Source organism: Ambystoma mexicanum, chromosome 6q (genome assembly GCF_040938575.1).
Source record: "Ambystoma mexicanum isolate Mex_15411 chromosome 6q, UKY_AmexF1_1, whole genome shotgun sequence".
Lineage (NCBI taxonomy): Eukaryota > Metazoa > Chordata > Amphibia > Caudata > Ambystomatidae > Ambystoma > Ambystoma mexicanum.
This window is the reverse complement of record NC_090937.1, coordinates 1,426,247,260-1,426,268,721: the sequence shown is the minus strand read 5'-3', so window position 1 is coordinate 1,426,268,721 and position 21,462 is coordinate 1,426,247,260. Positions and strand designations below refer to the sequence as shown.

At 43.4% G+C, this 21,462-nt stretch overlaps 1 protein-coding gene across 4 annotated transcripts in view; it reads left to right on the top strand.

Moving 5' to 3' along the window:
• NSD2 (nuclear receptor binding SET domain protein 2) overlaps positions 1 to 21,462 on the top strand; it is a 1,742,450-nt gene that overhangs the window by 819,272 nt on the left and 901,716 nt on the right. For all 4 annotated transcript variants that reach the window (XM_069632133.1, XM_069632132.1, XM_069632134.1 and 1 more), the window contains exon 14: positions 17,039 to 17,218. In XM_069632133.1, coding sequence (XP_069488234.1) covers positions 17,039 to 17,218 — 180 coding nt within the window. The remainder of the gene's footprint in view (positions 1 to 17,038; positions 17,219 to 21,462) is intronic.

Below are 21,462 nucleotides of genomic sequence, written 5' to 3'. Positions count from 1 at the left end.
GTAATGGGACCATCTTGATCATATTAATCCATCTTAGCCAAGAGATAGATAAAGGACCCCACCTCTGTAATTGATCCTGGTTTTTAGCATCAGAGGGTAGTTAGCGGCATACAGCCCTATTAACGTTGGGGTAATAGTCACCCCTAAGAGTGTGATCCCCCCATGTGCACATCCGTATTGTGTATATGTACGTAGTGTTGATATTTCAGTATTACGGATTTGGACTCATTTATTTTTAAGCCTGCCACTCTTCTAAACCGCCCAAATCCTTCCGCTGCTGCTTGGAGAGTGTTTACTGTATTTGAAACCACCATGAGCATATCCGCATAAGCCATAGCCTTATGTGTTCCTCCAAAGTCATTCCCACTGATTTAAATTTGTCTAACCCTGGCCAATAGTGGTTCCACGTAAAGGGCATATAATAATGGTGATAATGGGCACCCTTGTTTAGTGTCCCTTTGTAGTTCAAGGGAAAAATGTATAGTTGACCATTAATTAGAATGCTTGCAGTGCATGTATATAATTAGCTTTGATATAGTTTATTAACTTTGGACCGAATCCCCTCTTTACCAGAATAAGAAAGAGGAACGACCACTCGACCCGGTCGAAAGCTTTTTCTGCGTCAATTGAGAGAAGTACTGCAGGGATCTTTTTCTTTTCTACCTTCTCACTAATGTGACACACTCACCTTACGTTATCATGCATCGGCCTTTGTTTAATGAAGCCTGCTTTATCTGTCTATCAGTGAGGGTAGCAAATCCTTCATCCAGTTGGCAAAAACTTTAGTGTAGATTTTTGCATCTAAATTTATTAGAGCAATTGGGCGATAAGACCCGCAGCTACTCTGGTCTTTGCTAGGTTTTGGGAATATAACTATCCATGGAAGGCGAGATACGACCGGTATGTGTGAAGGAGTTGTATAATTGAGTTAATCTAGGGACTAATATGTTCTGATTTTTTGGTTTTGTAAATCATGGCCGGATATCCATCCGGACTTGGTGATTCATTTAGGGGAAGATCTGTGATAACCCTAAGAATTTCATTTTGCGTGATGTCCTGTTCCAGATTTTCCTTGTCTAATATTGTTAAGTAAGGGAGATCAATCATTTGCAGATGTTCCTTTTGCAAGAAAGAATCTGGCTGTTCTGAGTGGTAAAGTTCTGTATAAAATGTGTGAAATTGTGTGGGTATGTAAGGGTTTTCAGTAATTATGTTGCCTGAGGATAGCCAAATCTGTTGGATGGTCGTCAATATCGTTTTCTGACAAAGCTTATTAGCCAGCAGTATATCCATTTTATTAGCTTTAACTTGATATCTTTGCTTAAGATACAGCAGGGTCTTTTCTGCTTTCTTTGTGTTATGTAAATTAAGCATTGTCCAGGAGCAAGGTAGGTGTGTCCACCCAACTAAAAAGCCACTCACAGTTCCTTGTCCGACGTCAGTCGGCTAATACTGATGAATCCAAAGATATGCAATTCAAATTATCCTGCTTCATGTTCAACATGAGTGAATTCATAAATCTATTATTGTTAGTGGAATATGTTGTCTTAAGTACACGTGACTCATGAAATGGAAGAACCAAAGTCAACAGGTATTTATGCTTTTAATAGTTATTTCCAAGGCATTTTGGAGATCTGTCTCCTTCATCAGGGTTATACTCTCTTATAGCCTATGTTATTACCATTATCATAATCACAATAGTTAGAGATCATCAATAAGAAGAAAAATGGTCAGAGTGCACATATTACATATTGGTCAACAAATGTTTGGAAATATCCATATTGTGTTGCACATATACATACCATAATGTTGTTGAGAATAGCGATGGTTGTTAAGAGAGAAATGGAAATAATGCAGAAAATAATATAAAAAAAGAAAACAAACACATGCTTGAAAAAGAGAAAAAAGAACTGTTCAGTATGTGCAATCCTTAATTTACACGTGGGCATTTAAACTGTTGGTAACCGTTAATAAGTACTTTAAAATGTTGGCCCCAAACGGGCGTTGTCGTATGAACTATGTATAGTTCAAACATTAATGTCCTGCAAGAGATATGAAATACAATTTGCTCTCAGTAACATCATATTATATACTTTTCTGCCTCACTGGTTCTACTGTGTGCATGAATTCCTCCTTACTTACTTCATTGACGCGTACAGCGTATTGCGCCCTTCGTGTCGATGCAGACTCTTAACCGCACAATCCACAACCGCTACAATGTCTGTGGAAATAAGCGTGTTTGTAAATGTGTATCATTGCTACAGTTTGTGAACTGTCTTAGCTTTAGTGTTGTGCGGGCAGCCTTTCGGCTCCCGTTTTACTGTGTCTGCGTGCGTCAGAAGCCACATCGAAGTAAGAATCGCACATGCGGTTCTGTCAGCTGTATATAAGATAGTACTATGGTTACCATTAGGCGCCTGAAGCTGGTCTGATACCACGAAATAAAGCTCCAGCTGCCTCACATCCCGACTTTTCCAAAAGGCAGGAATCTGGACGTGTTGGCAACCCAGTGTAAGAAGTGTATGGAAAATATATGAAAACTAAGTATAATACTTAAGTAACAACACAAAGATGGACGCGTACGTCCGCGTGTCCTTAGAAGTTAGTATGGTAACGGACGGCATTGGTTAAGAACCGCCCTTGGGTGTGACTGTATTGACTTAATGGAAGACCTCTGCTGGGAAAGCTAATTTCAAACAGCAATACTGTAAACAGTTGCTGACAAGTGTAACCAAGTTCCGCCGTCATGGAATTATTTTTGATGAATTAAGGGTTGGCTTCATTACAAATCCACAATTGCTTATGAAAGCCAGAAGGAGAGTCTCTGACCTTGTGATAAATAGCAAGGAGAACCTGCGCTCACTGGGTCACTTGATGAGGGTTCGCACCTACTGTGAGAATTTTTCGTTAAGTGCTATTCGTTCTCCGGTGCAAAGACGCCTCATCACAATGGTGCGACTGAATGTTTTACCACTCCGGGCCTGGATGACGTGTATGTTCAACACAAAGTTTTGCACATGTGGAAGTGGAGCTGATGAGGCCTTCATTTTTTATTAATTTGCGGTACATTTTTTTCGATCTGAGACAACTGTGGTTGAGAAGACATTTTAGTGTCAATATCAGGCATGTCTCTGATGCTATGAATTTTGTTTATTGTGTTTGAAAACGCTGCGGTTTTTCTTTCTAAGTTTCTCAGGCTCCTCTGAGAAACTTAGAAAGAAAAACCGCAGCGTTTTCAAACACAACCGCGTTGTTTCTGCTTAAATCTGCTTTCCCATTATGGGCTCTACGGCTCCCCACGGGGAAACACTGCGGCATGTAAACACAACCGTGTTGTGTTTCTGCCTGCCTTTGCTTTCACTTTGGGTCTCCGGTGCTCTCCTGGGGGAGAGCCGGAGGAGCCTGAGAAACTTAGAAAGAAAAACTGCAGCGTTTTCAAACACAATAACATTGTATTTATGTTTGCGGTCGCTTCAAAAGCTACCGCAAACATAAATACAACGTTTTTAAATCTGCGGTTTTATTTCTAAGTTTTCCGGGCTCCTCCAGCCCGAAAAACTTAGGAAAAAAAACGCAGCTAGTGTTTATTTTTGTAAAATGAATAGCACTTATCGAGATGCAGCTGCAGCTTTTCTGCCTGTAGTCTCCGGTCCCCGTCCTCCGCGTACAGCACCAATGAAGGGAAAGCCACCTAGTGGTAGCTTTTGTTTACTACAGATGGCTGGCTTTTCCTTCATTGGTGCCGCAAATGCCAGCACAGGCGGGCATCCATTTCACAAAATGGATGCGCCCATGTGCTTGCTTTTGCACATTTTTGAGCTTGAATTGCTCAATTTTACATAGGGACTTCGAAAAAAAAATGCCAATCGTTTTTTTTTATATTGCCTATCTATTTTTGAAATAAAATTTTTTGGGCAAACCATTCCTTTAAACGGCATAAAGAGGAGGACGTAACACCCACAGCTCCTCTCACGCTTCCCAAAAAATACGACACAACGACAGATAAACCGTGAATTTATCATTTAAAGGAATTAAAGGCATGGCGGGTATGTTAATCCAACATATGCACCTCTCGCTTATAATAGTGAAGACAGCATGGAAGAAAGTAAGTTAAAGGAACGAAAAAATATATCGACGGACTATGAATATGAAGTGATGAACAAAGAAGTAGTCTGATAGAAATAGAGGATCAAGTCAAGAGATGAAAAGAGAACGACAGAGCCAAGGAAGGGATCATAGTACAAAATGAATGGTTAAGAGGACAGATATTAGGCAAGTTAGACGGAAATGGTATGGATGGTGTTTGAGAAAGGGAAGGAAGAAGATCCGGAAGAGAAGAAAAGGAACAGGAAAGAGCATACAAAGAGGAGAAAGAGAGGTAACAAAAGGAAGAACGGAGAAGGCATGAGGAACAAAAGTATAGAGGACAGGAAACGCAGTGAACTAGAAGCCCAGAGAATGAAAGAACTTGGATTGCAAAGAAGGCGAGAGGAAGGAGAGAATAGGGAGATGAGAAGGGGTGAAAAAATGAGAAGTAGGGAACAAAAAGGTGACAAAATAGACCTTGTTAACAGATGCATAATGCCAGTTGAAGCATGGGAATGATGGGCATACGAGAGAGGATCACAACAGCTGCATAGAGAACGGCAAGAACTACTGATAATACAGACATGGGCCGATTTGTAAGAGGCAGAAGGCATAGGGGAAAGGATTGGGGATTTATATAGGCAAGTGATGGAAAAGGATGGCTATAATGAGGGATCTTTATGTTAATGTTAAAGGATATTTATACTGCACACTGTCACCACCAGAGTGGTCCCCTGGCGCGCTGGTGGTTCTGAAAGGCAATAGGGTAAGTTAAGTTAGTAGGACAGCGAGGGAGAAAGCGCATGCGAGCTGTGATGTGCTGTTAGCAGTTTCAGTTGAGTTTACATCATTCGCTGAGCTTGGATGTATTTTCTGGTCGGTAGCCTTTGTCCTGTTGTGCAAGGCTATGTGTGGTTTATTTTGTTATTGCAGTGTGGTGAAGTGCGTGTGGTTTGAAGGAATAGGAAGCAGATCGGGTGATATAATGGCAGATGAACATAGAGCACTGTCCGTAAGTGGGTTAGATCTTAATGACGATCACAGGGATAATAGTCATACAACCTAGGGGGGTATGATGATGATGTTGGGCGAAGAAAGGGAGCAAAACGAGAAGGTACAGAAAACGGTGCATATCGTTTTTTCAATTGATGCACATATAGAAACGGGTAAAATGGTCAGACTAAAGACACTAAAGAGAACACTAGAACCAACACCATATTCTGAGCGACCATGATCGTGCAGTACAGGGGATATGTGAGTAGACTATGGTCGAGGGTATACACAATTACCATTAGGCAAAGGGGTAGGATGACCACAATATATGCCATGGCAGCAGATGGATAAAGATAGCTTGAAATGTAAATTGCCTAGTTTGACTGCAGGTGCGGGATAATGGATCTATGAGTTAGAAAGGATGACAGCCGGAATGACGTTAGCAGTGGGTGATGTAAAGGACCTGCTAGCATCCATCCTAGGGGAGAGAGCTGGCGACATTTGGAGACGAGCAGGGTATGCAAGTGAAACAGCACAAAACACGACACACAACGTAGCACCATTTAATGCAGAGCAATCGTATAGAAATTGCGTAATCATTTGAGTACAGTACCCAGATACATCAGAAATGGGCACAATTATGACAAGGAAAATGGGGCGGATGAAAACCCTGCTGCCTTTGTTCAAGAGATTCAAGGGCATTGGAGGCTCTGGATGAGCGAACCGTGGGATAAAACAGTGGCATTATTTTACCACATTTTGTGTCCGGGACTGCTGTAGCCAGTGCAATGGCAGATAAAGAAACAGGTAGAGATGGATGCGATGCCTTGGCCAGAAATACAGTTGACTATTGTGCATCATTGTTCATTGTTTCAAGAGAAGTAAGTTCAGAAACAATTGCCGAAGTTTGCTATGGAAAGGAGCGGTATTGACAAGTGATGAAGGTGTGGTAACATGAGTACAGCCAGTGCAGTCAAGTAATTTAGGGTATCCTGCAGATCAAGGTGGATATAACTTGTTGCCATGAGGCAGAGGGAATGCACCTAGAGGACGACAAGGGGAATTTTGGAACTCCCAGGAGGAGGAGGCGGCCTTAATGGAGTACAGACACAGCAATGTTTGAATTGGGAGATAATGGGACATATAGCCCTAATGTGCAGGAGTGTAGAGAGGGGGCATGCAATAGTAATGATAGGCTCCAAGAAGGGGGATGAATATTCTCTGCAGTATAATACAGAAACACAAGAGTATTTTGCACAAGACCTCACACAGAATCAGACACATGCACCGCAAATACAGCAGGCACAGCAAAGCCCAGCACAAGTGCAGATGCCACAAGGGTATCTACAACAAGCACCTATACAAGCACAGCAAGTAACGACACAGCAAGCAGCAACACCACAATGGAACAAGAATGCAGGGCTCCCACAAACATCCATATCTATGGTAGGGAGTGTGACCGTGGTAGGAGGAAATCCTTTCACTGGTACTGGGATGAATGTATATCCACAATAGGACCGCCCACAAAGCGAGCCACACAATGTGTTCAGTACTATCAGTGACACCAGACCCCCAAGAGGAACCAAGGGTCAGGGTAACAATTGGAGTCAAGACATTTACGTTTCTTGTAGAAATTGAAGCGACTTGTTCCTGTTAGATTTTTATAGGGGAACATTCTGTATCAATGCCACTATTGTTTTCTCAAAAGACACCTAATTAACATATTAGGACAGGATTTTATGACAAAAGTATACATGACAATATCTTTTACGGACAAAGGTGTTGTGTGTTCCACTGCAGGAATACATCTTCTGAATGTAGGAGTTAATTTTGACATTTGCAGGACAGAGGGTATTACGAGGGGTCCCTCTACACCCAAGGTATTGTTGTATGGAGGGACTGTTTTGTAAACATGAGAAAATGAGGATTGGATCAATAAACATGTGCTGACAATTGATATAGGAAGTGAGAAATGTGTTAATGAAAAATATTTATGCTAACATTTCAAAAAGCAATGGTTCCAAAAATGCATTTGAAAGGTGCCAACACATGTTTTGACCATTTGGTTCTTTATCAAGGCACACATGAGAGTTTGAGAAATATATCAAAAGCACCTACACAAGGTGCAGTTGCAATGAACAACAAGGTATATGGAATTAACATACAGAAGGTTAAAGAAAATCCTTCAAACAATATAAGATAGTCAAATCTATGAGAAGCAGGGAAACAAAACAGAAGGAACCCAATACATCATTAGAACATGTTACAATGTATAATTGCACAAGTTATAATAATAAAACATATAATTGTTCAATAAACAAAAAAGATAAAAAAGAGAGAAAACAACCCAAAGTTAATGGTCTGCCAGTATAAACAGGGAAAATAATGACTCGAAGGAAATCAAATCGTAAGGCATTCAAGCAAAAGAAAATTATAATGCATTTGTTCCTGGCAGAAAAAAACGTATAAGCAACCTGTAAAGTCTCTTGTATGCGACTGGTCTCATCATAGTTGGTGAATACATGCAAGCTGTGTAATGGGACAATGGAAATACATTCCCTAAAAATATGTTGTTTGGAACGCGTTAACTCTCATGATGCAAAAAGGTTGTAATCATGATTAATGATGCTGATGCATATGTGGCACAAAGGTACAGAAGCTCGCTATAAAACGCTTTACTATGCAGGACTGTACCAAAGGATAATTCTATTGAAAATTTTGGACAAAGCGGCCTACCATCAAGTCCAAAAATTCCTCGAAGAGCACCGCCTTCTCGGCCTTCGGCAGTCTGGTTTCAGACCTCGTCATGGGACGGAAACAGCCCTACTTGACCTGAAAAATCAAATGGGTGACATTCGTGACGCAGGCAAACCAGCGCTCCTGCTCCTCCTCGATCTATCAGCAGCATTCGACCTCGTTGATCACAACACACACTGCCACCATCTCTCTATAGCAGCCAACTTCTCCCCAAAAGCATGCGCATGGATCACCTCATTCCTACAGGAAAGGGCCATGAAAGTCTTCTCGGACTCAGCATGCGCATCTCCTAGTCACATCAAATGTGGGGTGCCCCAGGGTTCCTGCATAGCACCCACCCTCTACAACCTGTTCACACGTCCTCTCTTCAATCTCCTCGATTCTATGGGCATCTCATACACGAATTATGCGGATGACACCCAAGTACTCATCCCGCTTACAGGTGACTATGAGCTGGACAAGAACACCCTCAACTCCATCTACGCCACCATCCAAGCCTGGATGGCTGACAATTGGCTTTGTCTCAATAGCGAGAAGACCGAGCTTTTACTTATTGGGTCACCAACCATTCTAGGCAACCTTGACAAACAATACACCTCTTTTACCATCGACAACATACCGATTGCGGTATCCCAATCAGTCAAGACTCTAGGAGTCTACCTTGACTCTAATCTCACCATGGACAAGCATGTTAATGCCATAGCCTCCTCATCAGCATACTACTCCAAACTCATCTACGCAGCAAGACCCTTCCTATCCTCACAAAATGGCCTCACTATTGCTAGGGCCATCATAGGATCCAGGTTGGACTACTGCAACGCACTCCTTGGTGGGACCTCCGGAAAAAACATCGCTAAACTCCAGCTTGCCCAGAACAACGCCCTCAGGGTCGCTATAGGTTTTTCCAGGAAAGACCACATTTCTGACCTTAGGAGGCAGGGCCACTGGCTGCCCATTAGGCAGAGGATCATATTTAAAATCCTCTCCCTCACCCATAAATGCCTCCATGACCTTGCTCTCCCCTACCTTGCCCAGAGAATTTCACGACCCACCTCGGCCAGGCCCACCAGATCTGCCTACACCAACCTGATTTCTACCCCCAAGACTTGTAGAGTATGTGCGGGCGGTTCGAGCTTCTCAGCCCTAGCAGCCTCACATTGGAACGCCCTACCTTCGCTCCTCAGGGGGATTGACTCTCACCTAGCCTTCCGCAAAGCCTTAAAAACTAGGCTGTTTGTCTAAACCTACCTGCCTTTATATCTACAGGCATACGAACGTCATTTGTAACTATGCTCCGCTCCTCTCTCTGTAACTAAGTACCTTATGTTTCCTATGTTTACATAATCTTGCTGCTTACGCCTTCATGTAATAGCGCCTCGATGTCTATGGGTTGCAGTGCGCTCTACAAATGTAAAAAATAAATAAATAAATGAATATATTTTGTTGAGTTGTTGGGTAAGTTTTGCACAAATTAAAGGCAGCTTGCCCTACATGTTAACGACAGTATACTTCTGAGGGAATAATAACAGAGACAGAGTAAACGATCAGCGTCAAAATACCTTGCTCGTTAAATCCAGATCTTTCTTATGAAATTGTATAGGGCTGTCATTATCGATGATCCGATTATCTTGGGGCAAAAGATGGCAAACCTTATTCCAAAAGATGCGTAATGCAATCGGAGTCTGGGACACAATGATTCGAAGCTAATGAGAGAAAATTATGAATAGTAGGGGGGCTGGGGGAAGAAACAAGCACAAGAAAAAACACAGGTCAGAGATTATGCTGCAACCAGACAGAATAGAAAAAGAATATTGATTGAGATGACAGATGACAAAGAATATGTAACATACGCCATCGGGTGACATAGAGACCGTCCAGTACCTCAGTATAAGGGAAAGAATTAGTTGTAAAAGACAATCAACATGTCTCTGTCCCAGTAATTTATAGTGGAGAAAGAACTCAGTGCATAATGTACCGTGGAGTGGAAGGGAATGCAACAGCATAGTGAAACGCGTGAAAACGGCATGCGTCTCACAACAAGCATACCTCCATCCCAATCAATCTGATACTAGTGACAAGTGAGAGAGATCACAGGGTTGAATGATCCGAAGAGCAGAAGAAAATGCAACCGCATGCATCTCGCCAGTAGCTTAGAGGTCGAAAACCCATTGACCACTGCAACACCCCGTGTGAAACATAAACCTGATTTCAAACACACTTATTACCTGATGGAACTCTGTTAATTGCACATTTGCAGATCGGACACGCATCTGTTCAGTCACTGACAATTATTCCAAGAAAACAGATTCTGGCAAAATGCCACAACTCAAAAAGCATGTAGCAAATACCCGCCAAGTCTGTACAGTCTAACACCTGGTTTCGCAAACAAAATCAACAACAATAACTAGAAGTGCTCAGCATTTGGTGTGGTACTCATAGTTCCATTAATAGAACTTGGAACCAAAACTCGTCAATCCGGCGTCTGCATTTGCGTGCAATGACCTATGTCTCCAGCCGAAATTACACGAAAGCAAAATAAGAGATCAGGTGACCTCTCAAAGTCATAGCGTGAGCGTAGGAATGTCTGGGTTACTTCACATGCTTGTTCTTAAAGTGACTGTTAGAATAGTGAAAGGTAGAAGCAGTAGACATGTTATTTGCAGTGTATTACCGTAGTATTAGACACACTTAAGTACACATTATTAGCATCTGAAATGAAACTCTGGTAGTCTTGGGCCACCGATAATGAGGCCCCTATGAATGAGATTATTGTAGACACGTGATGATTGCTCAGTCAAGTTATAAAACTGGAGGTTTCTAATGAAATAAGCCGCAAACGAATATGAATGGATGTCCTTAACTAACAGCATCTGACCGTAGTGCGCTCCAAAACCAACACTAAATTTATAATGGAAGGTCAGAATACCAAAAATCTGACTAAATAATGTTATTAATTGAGTACCAGTGTTTGTATGTTAATTGTGCACAGTGACCCCAAACTGCCACTGATTCTTATAAGTGACCAAAGCTATAAGTAGAGCTCTGAACATGAGGGAAACATTAATGACACTTGAAAACTAGTTAGCCAAGCATAATGTTCACATAGTGTAATACTGCAGGGAGTCTGACCCATGTCGTAACAACTGCAATTGTATAGTCCTAACTGACAGTAATGTTGAGGTTGTTGCACAGAATGGCAAAGAGAGGCCAATTGTTATAAATGACACCGCTCATAGATAAATATCTTAACAAGAAAAGAGAGATGTTTGTGGCAACTAAGGGCTTGTAGACGAAACATATAATTGGTATAAAATGAAAACATTATCCCATCCAAATTACTACAAGTACAAAAAAGAGAGATGAAATTGTAAGAAGACATTCATTTCTTGGTCGCTGTTCAAACCTAATTTACTGCTTCTGAGATGACATATCATGCGACATCCCAGTTGTCTGAGCAATAGTTGGCGGTCATCCCCTCTGGTATGTGGTCGTGCTTGCTGGAGTCCAACGAAACAAATGTCTCTTTTTATCTTCCAATTGATGTCTGCCAATGAGAGGCAAGAGGTAGCCTTGGGTCTTGACTGTGCAAATTCGAGAAGTGCTTCCGAATATGGATTCTAAGCTCACGAATAGTGCCCCTGAAGTAGACCTTTTTGCGCACACAGATGGTGGCATATGCAATCAATTTTGATCGGCAATTCATGAAATCTTTGATCTTGACAGTTAATCCACCATGACAATTGAAAACAGTGTTTGGTGCTGATGCAAACTGGCAAAAATTACATGTACCACATTTGTGGAAACCTGTAACATTATCAGGTAGCCAATTCAAGCATGAGTGCAAGGTGGTGCTAGTTGTTAGGAAAGTGTGGCTCAATTTATCCTTCAAGGTTGCGGACCTAGTATAAATCATGTTAGGACGATCAGTGATATAGTTAGAAAGATCCTGATCCAACATTAATATGTGCCAATGTCTAGACAGTAATTTGTGTAATAAATGACTGTCATTGGAAAACTTTGTGATGAAATTGTCAAATTGTGGCATTGATTGTTTGGACTTGGGCGAACAATGTATCAGTGACTCGCTCTGTAAGTGATTAGATTTTGTAAATGCCTGCTCAATGCTGTGTGAAGAGTACCCTCTTTCCTTGAACCCATACCTCAATAAATCACATTCTTGTGAAAAAGTAGCTTGCGTACTAAAATTCCTCTTGGCTCGATAAAATTCCCCAAATAGAATGTTGTTAATTACACTTATTTTTTACAATTCTTGGCATGGAGCATCATATTTACATTGGTAGGTTTCCTAAAGGTACGTGTGTGAATCCTATTTGCCTTCAATGTAAATCCTCAAATCAAGAAAATCAATAGAGTCTGAGTTTTTCAGTTAGTAGTCCATTAATTTGATTAGGTTTGTTTTTTGAGGGAGATGGTGATGGTTTTCGTGGGAAGGAAGACAGGAGGATATTCCTACAGACCCCCTTAACCTAAGGCACAGTGCACATGCAAAGGGGTTACCAGCCACATCCTGCTGTAGATTGAGGCACATAAGACCCTATCATGCCGGCTGTAATACAGATGTCAACAATCCACATTGTGTGAGCAATGATGCCAGCCGAGGCTTCAGCTGTTGGGCTTCTGTGTTTGTGTTTCCCTCGAATGCAGGTCTAATCCTCCTAGGCATTGACATCCAACTCTCTCTTCGAAAATACCTTCCTTTTCGAACCCTTCGCTCAACTACCTCCAACTCTCAGGGTCAGATGCTTCGCTAGGCATGGAATGGCCTCCCTGCCCCTCTTAAACTTGAGCTGGTCCACCTGAAGTTGCGGAAACAGCAAAAGACCTGCCTATTCTCCTCTGCCTTCTCTCGCTCTCCTTCGCCTGCTGACCTACCTGTCTGCCGCACCGTCTGGTTGTAACTGTAACATCTCCAGTCCCCTGCCTCCCTGCACTTACACAAAGACGGGCTGCCCTGGTTGCACTTGCTCAAAGCATTGCTGCCCTGATCGCACTTCCCCTCCATCGCCCTCTCCCTGGCACTTCACACTCATTGTCCTTTGGCGCTGTCGCACTGGCATGATCTGAATGTCCCATGGCCTAGTCATATAATTTGAATTATCCTCCCTTCTACTTACCTTCCTCGTCTTGTCGCACCTTGAAACACTTGTGTACATGTGTGTTATAAATGACATGCATCATATCATTGATACACTTCAAACCACCCTGCCTCTGCTGCTCAATATAAAAGGCCTGCACAGTTCTATTGAAGTGTTACAGCTTTCATCAGTGGACCGTATCGTATTAGATGACCACTGCCTTAATTAGTGTTGCCGAGCTGAAAGTGAGAGCCTCTAACTAGATCAGTGTACTCTACCACACATTAGGGCCCTGCTGGCAAGTACTGGAATGCTGTTGGAGCAGCTCCAGGAGTTCAACAGAACATTCTTAGGCTTGCCAGGAATACCGTGAATCACAGGATGCCAACGTAACATGCACCCAGCAATCCTACAGTGACTGGACTTAATGCGAGTTACATTGGAGAAAGAATTATGTCTTGCACAGTGGTATGAAAGAATAATGGAGTATAAAGCAAAAAGGTGTAACAAATTTGGAGGCTCCTCTTTGTTCACACTGCTGGCTCGGGGCTAAATCTACATACACTCTAGAAAATAGTCATTGGGATGAACATCTCGCTCGGTGAGAATTATAGGTAAAGGCGCTATAGAGTCCCCTGCATTGTCTAATGTGGTATTCTGCTATTGGTAAGATCCCAGATTCCAAGCTACTCGATTGATTGGCTGCCTACGAACATGCTCTAATGAAGATTCTAGACCTGTGTCTTGCATGTCCTGTTAAAGCCAATACCTATTGTTAAAAAAAAAGAAAATGGTTATATAGCTTTGTGATGTCAGAGTTGATCAAAGTGTGTTCACCCTTACTAGTGATGCAATGTAACCACAGAGGCAGGAATATCTAGGGGTAAGCCCTGGTGTGGGCATCCTTTGTACTGCTTAGGCGCTGGAGGTGCGTGCAATGGCGTAAGGCGCGGGGGCGGGGTGTGCTTCCCCTACCTAATTTGTTGTGTAATGTATAGTTGTAACGTACCCAGAACAGGCCAACATTGTCAAGTACACAATACCTCCAAGCCCACATGTTGTAAGCCTAAATAATGTTTGCAACAAAGGTCTTTAGTCACATTTAGTTCTGATCTCATCTCAATTTGATATCACACTGTTGTGGATACCAAAAGATACAGTTCATAAACAGTTTAATAAATTAATCAGCTCTTTTATTGGCACAAATATGTATTAAATATGTATTATGTAATATGTATTAAACCTAAGTGTAAAGTCCTTAACTTGTGTTATGACCACATGGTGATTGTTTTTAAAATAAGGATCATGGCAATATGCTTAGGACGACAAATCCTTAGTCACTAATACTTAAATTCTGATCCATAGGGGTATGTGAAACATTGCTTGCTAAACTGTCATTGGTGCTGCCTGCATTAGATTAGTTACTTGAGCAAGTCATGGAATAAACAAGTGTGTTGTCCTAGGTTATTCGTAGTTTGATAACTTATTCATGTTAAATGTTAAAGGTATTTGTACCACGCTTTGTACCGTGCACCGTCACCAACGGAGTTGGTCCCCAGGCGCTCTGTAAACGATAAGGTGGGATGGGGGAGTAGGATAGTGAGGGGAGTGGTATTTTGTTGGCAGCTTCAACTCGGTATACACCGGGTGCTGAGCTTAGGTGCGGGTGTTGGATCGGTGTCAGTCCGTGTGTGCTGTTGGTGCGGCTTATGTGTTGTTGCAGTGTTGTGAAGTGCGCGGCTTGTTGTGCGAGAGATGGTTGTGTGAGTTTTTGAGTGAGAAAAGTATGCAGAGAGTTTGAGCTTATATTGGTTAGTGGGTTTTCTGACATTTAACATGCTAACATTCACAGTTTTGTCTAAGTGTAGCACTTGCTGACCTTCACAATCCCATCTAGATGCGACGCAGGCTAATGTTCACAATCTTAAGTGTGGCACATGCTTACATTCAAGTTTCACCTAAGTGCGGGCATGCTATCATTCAATCAAATCCTATCTAGATGGGACGCAGGCTAATGTTCATAATCTTATCTAGATGCTATCCAAGCTAATGTTCACAGTTCTGTCTAAGTGCGGGCATGCTAACATTCACAATCTTGTCTAGATGCTATGCAGGCTAATGTTAACAATTCTATCTAGGTATGGGCATGCTAATATTCACTATCTTATCTAGATGCGAGGCAGGCTAATGTTCATAATTCTATTTAGTGTGGGCATGCTAACATTCAAGTTTCACCTAAGTGTGGCGCTTGTTGACCTTGATAAGTGTGTTAGTATGTAATGTAAGGCAACTTCTACAATCCTGTCACGTATAGGTTCAGTGTGGTGGTCACACATCTTTCTAAGTATGCCTGGTGTGAGTCTATGGCAATCTACGTTATTGGGAGGCAAGATAGCGTGGCAGGGGTTTTCTGGAGTAGAGAAATTGCTCTACTTCCCACCCATGCCACACTTAGTTTTTGTTGGTGTCTGTTGACTCCTGGCTTCACTGGCGTCCGCTGCGGACACCTGCAGACGCATCTTGGGGCCGTCCTTTTCCTCGGGGTTCTTCGCTGCAGGGCTGCCCTTGGATGTCCTTGATGTGGGGTATGTGGACCAATCCGGATGGAGTGGGCGTGTTGGGAGGTGGGCATAGGGAAACCAGGAAGCGGGTGGGCATGGGGAGAAGGACCACGCGCCGAGTGTGCTATGGTGCTTTTAAGCACCTTTTTAAATTGCAAAAGTTGCATTTTTTAGGAGGCGAGTGTTCGGAGACTCCTTACCTTCGAGTGGGGGGTCACTGGAAATGGCAAGGAGCAGCTGGAGCAGACCCTCACTATGGCCTGTTTTTTTTAAATGGACCAATCGGGACGGGGGGAGGCGGGCAGAGGGAAACCAGGAAGCGGGTGGGCAGGGGGAGAGGGATCACGTGCCGAGTGCGCTTTGGTGCTTTTAATCACCTTTTAAATTGCAAAAGTTGCATTTTTTAGGAGGCGAGTGTTCGGAGACTCCTTACCTTCGAGTGGGGGGTCACTGGAAAATGTGTCAGTGTCATCTTGTGCCAGTATTCCTATTTAGTGAACAAACCCATTAATATGTCTGGAAACCAGGTCATAAATATTGCATCCTTTTTTCCAGGATACTCTACATAGGTATATTCTTGAGGGATGGTGATTTTCAAAGTGTCATTTTCAAATTCTCTAGATTTATGCTTGATCTGAAGCCTCTTAAAACGTGCCAATGTTTATTCAGGATTTTTCTGCCTCTTATTGCTGAACATGGGCATCGTTCTAGGATTGTCATGGTTCATCCTTCATGCTGTCATTTCCAACTCGTTTTTTTTGTTAACATGGTCTTCCCTAGTTCACGTTTCGTCCTTGTGAAAAGTGTCTAAAAGAAGTTTGTTGCCTGTTTACCTTGATTTTTAATATTGCTCTCTTGAGAGCAGTTTAGTTCGGCCTAAAGGATGAGCCCACTACTCTGCATCCGGACAATTGCTCCTGAGGCAAACATGTTATGAACAAAATCAGGAGATACATTTGCAAAATTAAACAGAATTTAAAATGTATCAGATTGGTTTATTTTTCACTTTTTTATCCTCTGCACAGTCAGTTAATGTGGGAAGACTGGCACCCCATTCTTTTTTGAGCTACCTGATGCACATATGAATGTGAGGTGTAGAATGTTGGCCTGCTTCTGATCAGCCTTTTCTCTACTAAAGCGATTGACCCGAGGCAGTAGGCCGGACCTGCCGCTCGAGTTGTAGGACCCTCTCTTTGTTTCCGCCCGAACTTGACTGGCAGGCAGTTACTGACCAGGATGTCCCGCCACCTCTAGTCATAGCGTAATTGGCACCCAGGTAGTAGATACGTGGGTACTAATGGTGTGTTTTAAATAGGAACAACAAAATATTTGCTTGCGTCTATGCATGTTACGTCTCTGGTCAGTTTTCCTTGTTGACGACTGTTCTTCATAGGCTGAAGGCAGAACTTTTATAGAGCATCCACTCTAAATGTATGATAATGCTTCTCAGACATATTGCATTCTATAATAATGTTGTGTTGACAATATGTGGTGAACCACAAGATTGTCACATAATACATTTTTATGATTTTCTTTTCTTATTAGGAAAAATGATCCGTTGTGTTCGCTGTCCTGTTGCATACCATGCTGGAGAGGATTGTATGGCAGCAGGAAGTACAGTTATAACGTCCAACAGCATTATTTGTGCGGGCCATTTCATTGCTGATAAAGGAAACAGTCACCATGTACATGTCAATGTGAGCTGGTGCTTTGTGTGTTCGAAAGGTAAAACAAATGTAATTTACTACTTTAAATTTAGACTCTTTTCCAAGAATGCTTGTTCATATGCAGATTTGTATCACTGCTGTGATTTTCAAAGGGATTAAGAAGCAAACCAGTTTTTTCTAAATCTCATTTTGATTTGATCGACTAATGCAGGGCCTCATATTTCTGTATATTTTTACTCCACAGGTAGACTAGCCAAGCAGTCTGATTTGTTTACTCACAATTATGTTTCCGGTGTAGATTGAGATGTGCACACACATTTCATTCCCACTCTATGCTCAAGATACCTGTGGCAATTAGTGTTTTTTGCTTTGTTAAAGGTTCTTATACCGCACACTGTTGCCACCTGCGTGTTCTCTTGGCGCTCTGGAGGCTCTGTAAAGCAAGGTGGGAAGTGAGTGAGTAAGTTAGTAGGAATGAGCTGGCGGGAAAAGAGCACGGGAGCTGTGATGTGCTGTTGGCAGCTTCAGTTCGGTGACACTGTTCACTGAGCGTAGGTGTGTTTTCGGTTGGTCGTCGCCATGTGGTGGCGAGACTCTGGTTTGTTTCATAGTTGTGGTGTTGTGCGTGTGGTTGTGTTTAGTTCAGAGTTTGAGAGGTGTATGCAGAAGGGTGCGTTTGTAGTAGGGTTAGTTAGTGGCAGTACCTTTCACAAGCCTGCGGTTTTGACTAAATGCGGCACATGTCCCTAACCCTCTCGTACATTCTGGTCTGCCGCAGTTACCACCCCCACTAGGGGTGATGTGTTCCCTGTGTCCTGCGGTCCGGCCGTCCATGCGAAATATGGCCCACCAGCACAAATGGGTTAAACACGAGATACTGCTCCCCAGCACAGTAGGGCCAAATGCAAGACATGGCTCACTAGATGTTAAGGCTCCCAAACTGCGCACCGTTGCCACCCGCACTTTCTCTCGGCTCTGGCAGATCTGCAAGGTGGGGCAGGTGTGGTTTAGTATGATTGAGTGGGGGGGAAAAGCAAGAGATCTGTGAATGTGGTGCTCGCACCCAGTGACACCGCTCACCGAGCAAAGGTGTGACCCCCGATTTGCGTCTGCTATGTGGTTCTGGGCAAGACCACTTGTGGCCTGCCTCGCAAAGCACGTACGGCCTGCCGCGCTGTGGAGGTATGTTTTCAGTTCAGAGCGCGAAAGGTGCATGCATATGTGTGAGATTCCAGTACAGTTATGTCGATGGGTGCAGATTTCCCACCCTCGCTGCTCTGACAGAGTGTAATTCACATCGCTCTCCCCGTTGACCACTCCCGAGTATAGCAACCACCGCCTGCACGACTCCCGACCTCCTTGCCAAGTCCCATTCCTTCACATGTGACGTGTTGCACACCCCCGATTGTTCAATCAAGCGGGACACCCCTCTCTCCTGTTTACATCTTTGGGCCACTATTAAGAATGGCACACCCCAGGTCTCAAAACCACCACTCAGCCACTCCCGCCCGCCCTCCATTGCAGAGCAGCCTACTACCCACTCCCTTTCAGTTGTGTTTTTATTTCATGGTGCATGGATGTTGCTCAGTCGTTTACATCCCGTTCAGGGCTGAAGAGCTAGTTTTTAGAAGTTTTCTGAATTTTAGATGGTCCTTTATAATTTCTATTTCGAATGGATTGTGTCCTCCCACGTATTCTTCATCTTGTGATATTCGTTATCGGCTGCTTCAGATTTTGTTTTTTTTTTTGTCAGAGGGCGCTGTGCTCGAGGTCGTGGCGTCGATTGTTCTTCGACGGGCTCCGTTTCTTGTCGAGGTCACTGCTGGTATAAATAGCTGGAGCCGCACCCGTTCGCTTCAGTTCCGTCTTTCCGATTGCTTCGCTTTCGTGAACGGCGCACTTTGAGATTTTCTGTCAGAAAATGTCATCATAATCTACTGCTTCTACACCCAAGGCTGGGTTTAAGAAGTGTTTCGACTGCGGTTCGAAGATATCAATCACCAATCCTCACCGCATCTGTCTTTGGTGCCTGTGTTCAGATCATCGAACTGGCGACTGCGGCTTCTGTCAGTCGATGACAGAGAAGGCCCTCCGCGAGAGGAAAGGTAAACTAGTGGTGGGGCGGGCGGTGTTGAAGGCCACGTCGAAAAGACATATAAAATCGTCCGATTCAAAAGAATCGGAAAGTCACAAAAAACACTGAGATCCCGATCTCATAGTAGATCGAGGTGCTCTTCATAGACATCATCTAAAAAGTTAAAAGGAGACATAGATCGCCATCATCATCTGATACATCGACTGAATTGGTTCGATGTCCTACAAAATCGGATTCCCCAAGAAAATGGGAGGATTTTAGAAGAAAAATGATGGAGGTCTTTGAGAGTGCGGCCTCAACTCCCTCAAAGAAACCCCAAAAGAGTCAGACCCCGGTCACTCCATTGGACGACACAGGGAAGTCAGAAACTACTGCGGTAAAACCCAGTAGTATGGGTGAAACCCGTAAAACTCGAGTTGACAAATCGTAGAGAAATCCTCGAGAGTAGAGTGTTTCACCGATACCTCATAAAAAGCAGAAGTAGTCGAAAACATCCTCAACTTCATCGACGCCATCGTTGCCGACAGCTTCGACATCGAAGCCTAAAATGTCTTTGACGCCTTTGTTGAAGACTTCATCAGGTTCGTCGAAGATTCCTTTGACACCTTCGAAGAAATCCTCCATTCCTTCGACGAAAAATCAGGAGGAAGAGTGGAGATTTACGCCTTTACCATAATCAGACTTTTTAAAGTCTGTCTTCAATTTTTAAGAAACTGGCTTGGAGGATGAGGAAATCTCTCCTTTTGGAATGTAATACGGCACCAGACGGGTTCCAGAGGAACTTATAGACCCTGAATCTTAGATGAGAAACCTGTGCGAGACTCTGCATTCTGCTAGTGGCATTGGCACGTCACCTGAATTGGAGTTTGCTAGACCTGACCCTGCAGAACATGCAGATTCAGGGTACAGGAGTTTAATGAATAGAGTGGTGGAATATATGGGTTGAGGTAGAGCCTCACCCACTTTTGAACAGGACGATATGACGGACATAATAGTTTGGGGCCCCCAGAAAGATCCAGTTCTCCCCTTCCATAGGGCGCTTCAGAGAACAGTGGAAAAGAACTGGGAAACCCCTGACAACATTGCTGCGGTAAACAGCAATTTTCCGAAGAAGTATATAACTTCTACTTCTGATCCCGAGTATCTGAATAGACATGCCACTCCAAAAAGTCTGTTTATTCTGGCTGCAACTACTTCGAGACAAACTGCATATCCAACCATACCTCTGTAATAGGGAGGATAAGAAGGTTGACGCTTGGGCCCGTAAGGTTTTTACTTTGGGTAGCATGGCCTTAAAGTCAACCAATGTCACCTGTACCCTGGCCAGGTTCACACATACCCTGTGGGAATGCATTTCGGTTGCGGCTGAACATATTCCGGAAGGCGAGGAAAGGGAAGGCTTCCTGAATATTGTGAAAGACCGGAAGGAGGCAATGGGGGAATGTTTCCAGTCTGGACTGGATACTGCTGAAAGTATTAGCAGATCCATGGCATCAAGCACAGTACTACGCAGATTTGCGTGGTTGAGAAAGTCAGATTTTGCACCAGATGTGCAGGCCAGGCTTCTCAAAATGCCTTTTGATGGCTCGAGGCTATTCGGGCTCATCTTCCTGGAGGGGTCGTCCTTTTCGGTACTACTCTTCTTTTGGTAGAGGAAGAGGGCAGGCTTTTCAAAGGGGCAAAAGAAATGTCACTCGTGGTGGACGAGGAAAGACTACAAAGCCATCTTTAGGAACGGCATCTTTACCCTCAGGCGCTCCTGCAGCCACATCCAAATCACTCTGAGGCCTTATCATACAATGCACCAGTGGGAGGCAGAATCTCTCAGCATTTGAAAGAATGGTGGGGCATTACTTCAGATGCTTGGGCACTGGAAACATTAGCTCAAGGTTACTGCCTTCCCTTCCTAAAAAGGCCTCAGGATCATCCACTGGGAGCCAACTCGGCCAAATATCCAGACCCGCTCCTTTTGCAGGAAATTGTAACCCTGCTAGAGAAAGGTGCAATAGAAAATGTACCTGTGGCGGAAAGAACCAAGGGTTGCTACTCCCCTTACTTTCTCATCCCAAAGAAGGACTGAGGATTGAACCCATCTTGGACTTAAGAAACTTGAACAAGTTCCTCAGAAAGGACAAGTTCAAGATGGTAACCCTTTCTCAGATCCTTCAGGCTCTTCAACTCCAAGACTGTTTGGTATCATTTTACCT